Source organism: Cololabis saira, chromosome 4, assembly GCF_033807715.1.
Source record: "Cololabis saira isolate AMF1-May2022 chromosome 4, fColSai1.1, whole genome shotgun sequence".
NCBI classification, from domain to species: Eukaryota; Metazoa; Chordata; class Actinopteri; order Beloniformes; family Belonidae; genus Cololabis; species Cololabis saira.
The window spans coordinates 33455204-33463180 of NC_084590.1; the positions used below are offsets into that span (position 1 = coordinate 33455204).

General features: G+C 40.3%; 1 protein-coding gene across 3 annotated transcripts; it reads right to left on the bottom strand.

Moving 5' to 3' along the window:
• Positions 1–1872: 1872 nt before the first annotated feature.
• Positions 1873–6329, bottom strand: c18h3orf33 (c18h3orf33 homolog (H. sapiens)). Of its 3 annotated transcripts, none has more exons than XM_061720380.1 (5): positions 6151–6329; positions 5731–5790; positions 5299–5458; positions 2586–2746; positions 1873–2457 (listed from the first exon to the last, which is right to left on the bottom strand). In XM_061720380.1, exons 1-5 carry the CDS (start codon positions 6313–6315, stop codon positions 2203–2205), a joined length of 801 nt encoding a protein of 266 aa, XP_061576364.1. In that variant the 5' UTR covers positions 6316–6329; the 3' UTR covers positions 1873–2202. The 3 variants fall into 3 exon arrangements, with proteins under 3 accessions (XP_061576364.1, XP_061576363.1, XP_061576365.1); XM_061720379.1 differs by having other exon boundaries at positions 1873–2460; XM_061720381.1 differs by having other exon boundaries at positions 1873–2460; positions 6250–6313.
• Between the last annotated feature and the right edge of the window lie 1648 nt (positions 6330–7977).

The following is a 7977-nucleotide window of genomic DNA, read 5'->3' on the forward strand; positions in this document are numbered from 1 at the left end:
GTGGTGAGTCTTGTTTTAAGTGTAATGAGATTTTTTTTACTAAAATGAGACATTTTAACTAGAAATAAGACAAATATTCTTGTTAAGATTTTGAGTTTTTGCAGTGATCCATTTTACTTATCCTGTGAAGGACAGGGGCATATTGATAAATTCAGAAAATTGTTTTTTATTTTTGTGTTTTGATGTATTTGATGTAAGCCCAGTGGATATTTAAAGCTTACAGAAGGCTGCGTTTAACTGCTGCTATGTCATTCCTGCAGTATTTCTGCAGGTGTTTTGGTCACTGCTATTATTTGTAATATATTATATTATTTGTAATCAGCACAAATTATCTGTCCCCATATGATAAAATCCACCATCCCCCCTGATTTTTTTTTTACAACTCGAGTCCTGCTTATTTCCATCTTGTAACTAGATGACATTTTACAAGCACTATGTCGGTACTGTAATATATTTGTTTGGAATTGATCACTGCTGTTCCCAATATTGTTAACTATCTAGCTGTTGTTATCCTTCCCTGGCGCTCCAACAAACTTCTGCTTTCTAACATGATTTTCTCTCTCCCCTCCATCAATCAAGTAGTTTCTGTGAGGTTTGATCTCCACACGATACTAACAATCAGCACTGCACGACAAGTGAGCGCCCAGTGGGCTGATGTCAACATCTCTCCTGCAAACTGAGCTTTCGCCCTCGTAGTTGCACAAATACAGTATAACCATAAAGAGAGGATGTAATTGCAAACACATAAAATGACGCCCGCCTCCCTCACCCCACTGGACAGCACACACTCTCTGGAGACCATGCTTCTGCCCCCTGTCCTCTGTCTCAGCCGTGGTTTCCCTCCCACTCCTCCTTCAGTGACAGTTCAAAGTCTAGAAGCAACAGCCATCAGGCCCGAATGCACCTTACAATTTAAACCGGCCCACCAATCACGAGCCACTTTGGCAGTAACAGTCTCTAGTAACATTTGCACAACAAAAGAGAGTACTGATTCACACCCCACCTCCTCCCCTCCTTTGCTCCCTTTCCCTTCTTCTGTGACTCCTCCTCTCCCGCCTTTGTGTTTGGGCCCAAAATCCCCTTCTACCCCTGTGACCCTCCTCCCCTCCTGCACTAATCTCCTTGTGCCCATCAGATTGACTGCTTCAGCAGCACCTCTCCCTGCACCGAGACCCCCACACCCTGCACCCCACAGGCCACATCACAGTTTGGCCTCATTTGCAGGGCTCCTCCTCCTCCTTCTTCCCCATGGATGGAGCATAGATAACAATCTTGCAGCACACAGAGGTGTGTGGTTTTGGCTGAGGATGTCTTAAACAAGAACACTTCAATTATCTTCTTCAATTATGAATACATGGGAAATATACTGTGATGCAAGTATAAGTGTTCATTGATTTGAATAAAATCGGAACTTCAGATTGGTATTTAATACAGGAATTTTGTTTCCTTTGATTTTTTTTTTTATATTATATGATCTGAAATCAGAGGCAGCTTTCACTAGTTACACACTTTGTGTGTGTTGCTTTCTAGCGCAGCACTTAAAAGCTCTAATGTCTGGGTCATACTACACCTTAAAGGGCTTGCTTTTTAAAGACGCCCTTACATATAAGACTCCCATGGGGTCCGACCGGAACCAGAGTTTAGTTCGCTTTGTGTTTCACATTTGGTGTTCCTATAGCAACAGTGGACAAGTGGACACCCCTCTCCATTTAGAAGGCCATTAACATACCCCACCCCCATCGTGTGTTCAGTGGGGTGTCCCATACACACACACACACACACACACACACACACACACACACACACACACACACACAATTAGATGATAAGACTTTGCTCTCACAGGTAATAACTGGAGGATTACCAGCTGGATTCAAGACAGAGCATTTAATTTAACATTTTTTAATCATTTAAAGCGTATAAAGACAGAAACAGAGATATAAATAAGCTTTAAATGGGATTTAGTGGAAAATATTTCTTGTTCCTCCAGGACGCCCCACACCCCACCCCACTGGACAAAAAGACAATGTCTACTGGTTTTTGCAAGATCTTTTAAATACCAGCGTACTTCAGATGTGTTAAGTCATTACAGGTACACAAAGTCCATTAATAAAAGAAATGTGTGATCTTAAATGACAATAATCTTCAGAACTTGCAACCAACAAACTGTCTGACTTGGATTAATGAGTTGCTTTTAGAGCATCAAGTACTTTTAAAGATCCTCCTCATCATTCTGACTACAGCATTGTTCCCGGCAGCCTTGGAAGCCCTCTCCCACAGGCTCTCCTCCTTCCAAAGACCCCGGCCCTTCTTCTCAGCTTTCACCTCTGCCCTGTGGAGTCGTTTGTGTAGGCGCCAGTAGAGGCGAGAGTCGGTCCGGACCCCTGCAATGGGTGCAGTCCGAGCCAAGCCCAGCCTGAGGACCTCCTCGTTCACGCAGCAGCTCCACAGTGACCTCTGCTGGGGAGAGGATGGAATAGAGGGAAATGCATAATATTACAGATGAAAAACTTTTGTGACTGACTACCGGCAACTACTCAGAAGTGAGAATTCCTCCAAGTTGCCCTGATCATTAGATGGCTCACCCTGGATTTGGATACCAAACAGTACAAGCTGTCGTCCTCTCGACTGATAAGTTTTAGCCACACTGTTTGGGGAGGAGTCACGTTGTTCTGGAGCCACATCTTTCCCTCTGGTGTCAACTCCACTCCCGCAAGATGCACCAGCATTGGCGAAATGGACACATCTGAAGAGGACAAAGAGTGAACAATGATCGTCAACATTACAAGCGAATTACAAGTGATAGTTGGTCTGTGTCATTTCTTAAGACACAGGAAACTGGAACTGAAATACAGCAAAGAAAATAAGAAAATTAGGACCAAGAACCAGTATTACACAAGTAAATATTCACCATGATAAAAACACATATCCAGTATAAAACACACTCTGCTCTCCTCATGACTTTCACCTAAAAATAGTTGAGGTTGCAATCTATATAAAGTCTCCTGTCATTACTGTTCAATGGGTACCCTGATTCAATACAACAGCTAACAGGCTTATCTGTCACCCCGTCTTAACAAGATGATAACATTTATCCCAGTCTGACTTTACAAGGTAAAAATGCCACAATGACAATTTTGTGTATCAAGATGGGGAAAAAAGTGGCACCGGCCGCAAATTATTACTGAAACTGATGAGAGAAGCAGTGTGTTGGATTAAAGTTAACGTTGGAGTCTTAATAGCTGTTCAGGTGAAGGTCATACTCGGATTCATACACAACATCTGTCAGTGTGGAAAACCAGCTGCCAGGGATCGCTGGTGCTTATTTGAATATGGGTTATTCCACGGCAACTTGTTTGACTTGTTTAGTACCTGTTGAAAAATCAGTCTGTGCATCACACACAGAACTGCATACTGCATACTGCATACTGCGCACATGCAATACAATCTGTAGTACGCACTGCACAGTGGCATAGCAGTCGCCCCTAGCGCACAGTATGGCACTGTAAACATTAGACCATGGCATAACCAGAGGACAGTCACATGACCACTCGCAAAACTGACATCACCTGCACTGGTCTTTTGCCATTTGAGATACAATGTGCAAGGTAGACTCATTAGTTGCATATCAGAATCAGAATAAGAATCATGTTTATTTGGCCAAGTTAGGTCAAACAAGACTGTACAGTAAATAGACAAATGGCAGCTCTTATTAACACTGTATGGGGTGCAGCAGTATAGGGGATATTGGCTATTGGAAATTATTCCAGAAATAGCACATTATCAAGCTTTTTTTTATTATTTGGAAGTACGAGAAGTATAGCATGCGTTTAAAAAATGGCCTTGGAAAACCTTGAATTCAGGATTGACCAATTTATGCTTATCATGATATTTTATATTGAAACCTGATTATAAGAACAAAAGAAATGATGATGATCATATTACTCTGACATATTCAGAATGTTTTAAAGCAATGCTAACAGTCAAATATACCCAGCCGTGCTTCTGGTGTGTTTGGCTCCTTTTTAGGCCAAATAAATGGTACTTGAAAAGCGAATATAGAGTAATAACGAGAGTATTTGTTTAAAAAAAAAAAAGAAAAAGGAAATCAAACTAGTAATCCTTGATTACTAGTGAAACTAGTGAAAAGTCCATAAAGCTAAATGTGCTTATTATTAATACATTATTTATATTTTACTGCTTACTACCATAGTTATCAAAAATACCAGAATATCCTCACAGCATGTGTCACAATGCCTACCGGTGACACAAAACCATTGACTTAACATTACACTGGCTTTTAAAAACATCTGTAATTATTATTAACACATAGATAAATTATTTTAAATAGTTTTAGAAAATCATAATAGTCCAGACATCTTTGAAACTTTGTCTTCAGCTCTGATGCGCTCTTTAGCCAGTTCAGTGATTTTTATGTAAGATGCTAGAACTATAGTAGAAACCAAACTTCAAGAAAACTTCAGGCGTTTTCTAAAACACATTACAAACTTACATTTAGAACTTATTATTTCCTCTGAACTTTTAATTATCAGACACAAGTGTAAAAGAAAAAAAGGAATTTGAGTGCCTTCACCACATCCAGACTATATATACAAAATATAAACAACTATTGAATTTAATGCGAGAAATATGCTCAGAAGATGTTGAGCGAGGGGTATGTTTAGTACTGTGTTGCATAACCCGCCCTTTTAGTTAAACTTCTTAATTGTTAGGGGGCTATGGATGCTAATTATTGTGGTTTTGTAAGACGATTATCTGTCCATTCTTACCCAACACAAGATTTCAGCGGCTCAGTGGTGTGTGGTTGTCTTATTTGATTCTCCTCTTCATGAGACACTACACATATAGTAGGTTTAAGTTTTTACATTTTAGTAAAACTGCATTGCTTTTTGGGAAGGAAATTGTATGACAAGTTTGTATATTAATACTATGTAGTACAAACAAATGAACTGTAATAAAAAAGGGAAAAGTAGTGGAAAATGTAACTTTTGGAAAAGATTCTTCATTCAGCTGGAAAATTATTCTCATTATTTTGTTGTTTATATGAGTCAGCAGCAAGTGTTTCATTGCTTTGCCCAAAGCATTTCAGTACAATCCTGTTCTATACAGGTTTCAACTAAACGCAAAAGAAAAAACAAGTCTAGATATTACGATTTGCATCTTCTTAATTTAAGGTTTCACTTTTTCCTTTTTTTTGAGAAATTAACAGGGATTGGTATGGGATATTTCTGGTATTATGGTGGTCATGAGTTCACTCAGAGAATACACCCACATTACCCTTGTGCTTTGACAGTATCGGTGAGAGGACTGGCAGGAAAATTGGCACATGCTCTACTTCAATTCCTTTCTCTGTGATGGAATGAACTTTCCCACGAAGGCTGACGTTCCTCTCTATGAACCGAGAAGGGATCTCACTCGCTCTTCGAAATTTTGTGATCTAACAGAAAAGGAAAGATATAACTGAGTGAGAATATTTGAAAAGCCATTTCGGTAAAACATTTTTAAAAGAGAGAGAACAAAAGAGACATTAACTAATTATTGTCCTGTGTCATATTCTGATGTGCAAGAAGATTTGAATTCTACATGAATTCTAAGTGTATTTTCTAAATTTGAGGCAAAGTGAGGACCTTTGATGATTTCTGTACAACACTTGGTCTAATGTGTAATTTATACAACATTTGAGGCACAATTTTGCCCTTTCCCTCTTACCAATCTGATGCTCCTTGCTGTTACAATCACTCCAGCAACAGCCAAGCCAGTGCTCAAGTTCTGTGTGAGAGGCCAGACAGCAGAGAGGGGTAGTTAAAATGGTGACAGTGAAATCTTACGCCCATATAAGCATGTGCTCCCCACTGACAAAGACAGTGACACAGGAAGACTTAACGCTGCAAAGCCACTGAAGACAACTCTTCAGTGTGGTGGATTATTGGTTGGAGAAAAAGAAAGAAAAAAAAGATTCAGTTCTCTAATTTCCTCATTCTTTTTCTCATATCTACCAGTAATTCGATTACCCCCTACATGAACGTGCTGTCTGCTCAGGTGCACATTATGGGTGCACAATGAAGTGAGCATACTGTAGCCCACATTCATCGAAATGCGTTGCTGCATCCAGACAAAGGAAACTCCTACCCGTACAAGTGACAGATTATCATCTACGAACTGTGATATTGCAGCCAGGATGTTATGAAATGACTGGTTTCCATTGTTTCTTTGTTGTCTGTCCAATACTTTCTCATCGGTTTCTGTTTCTCTAGAAGACTCCGCCGGCATGTTGTTGACATTTTCTCGACGCATCCGAGACCCCGCCCCTTTGGGGGCGGGGCGTCCGACAGATTCCGCCCACTGCTCCGGCGCAAGGCTGATGCCGCGTTCCATTTGTCCTCGGAAGTGGGGATTTCCCAGTTCCCAGTCGGAATTTTCAACTGGAACGCCCCTCGAAGTGGGATTTCCCACTGGGAAAGTGGGAGAGTCTTCACCACCCCCGAGTTCAGATTCCAAGATGGCTGTCCCGGTTGTAAAGAGTAGAAGAGAGCTCTGTAAAAATTCGTAGCACTTCATTCTAGTTTTGGTCACACTAAATCAGTCGTATACAAGTATTGTTCGGCATATATATGCTGCTATAGTGTAATTTACATTGTTCATGTGGTATATGCGAACTACAAACTTGTTTACCTACTTTGTAACTGGAACGCTGATAACTCGGTTGTGACGTCATTCCCAGTTCCGAGTTCCGATTTCCGAGGTAAATGGAACGCAGCATAAATAACACTTTGACTTAACAGTGACACATGTTGATCAGAAGCATACCTGTCAAGTCTCCCGTTTTGGCCGGAAAACTATCGTATTTTACCCCTCATCCCCCCCTGTCCTCCCGTATTAGTATTTCCCCGTAAATTTCCCGTTTTATAATATAATCATTTTTAAACTGCAAACTGAATTGTCACAAGCATCGCGAGAACTACCACCTGCTGTGCCTGGGTGGTAGTTCTCGCGAGGTTAGTGGCGACAACGGGAGCAGCAAACTCGGAACAACAAATCAGAGAGATGGATGGATGTAACGAGAGAGAAGACATATCTGCCAAAAAAGCCAAGAATCTGTGTAAATATCTCTATAAATGGGAGACTGAATTTACTTTCCTAAAGAGGAGCAGGATGGGGCTCAGTTACGCGTTCTGAAAGTTATTTCAACTAGAGACAGAGAAACATGCGTCTGTGTCATCAGTCATTAATACCAGAGAGCCATATGAGTGAAAATGACTAAATTAAAATAAAATGTAAATGTTTCACTTGAAGACAATCAATGCGTATATAAACTGAAAATATTTAAAATAAATAAATGTGCTTTAATTCATTTGTGTTTTCATTGAGGCTCTATTATAGGAATTACATAGGCTACATAGGAATGTCCACAGCATGTCAACAAAGTCGGCCTATCAGGCTATGAACAGCTAGTCAGACCCGGATTAACTCAGTGTGGTTCCCCAGGGTGACCACACTTGAAGTGCCCCCCTCCTCCCACATTTTGCGGTAAAAAGGGAAATGTACTGTGGTTATAAAGACCATATATTTACATGAACGTCATGCTGAAGTACATGCTCAACACTCATACTACAAATAAATGTAAGACAAGCAACCAACTAAGAGTAACACCACAGATAGGCAGTCTACTAACGCCATACTACACTGATGCTCCAATCAGAATGCAACTCACATGCCAATGTAACACCACATGTTAACTATATCATTTCCATCATATAGGCTATGGCCTGTCTGAGGACTACATGCAAAACTATTACAGCATATGACTAAACAATCAAACAGGCCTGAATGAGCTGATGTGGGGGGCAGCACATTAATAAAATGTGTAGGCTGTTAGATTTAAAGTTGTTAAGTTGTTAATGCACTCAATTACTCTTAATGTAATTGTATTGTATCAATGGTTACTGTTGTACCTGT

Bases quoted from the DNA above. Each gene is read 5' to 3' on its own strand.
- c18h3orf33 (XM_061720379.1), bottom strand. From the start codon at position 6,315: ATGCGTCGAGAAAATGTCAACAACATGCCGGCGGAGTCTTCTAGAGAA. The intron at 5,791-6,150 runs GTAGGAGTTTCC...CCTCTCACACAG, and splicing joins ATAATCTGTCACTTGTACGG to AACTTGAGCACTGGCTTGGC. The intron at 2,461-2,585 runs GTGAGCCATCTA...TCCTCTCCCCAG, and splicing joins GTTTGGTATCCAAATCCAGG to CAGAGGTCACTGTGGAGCTG.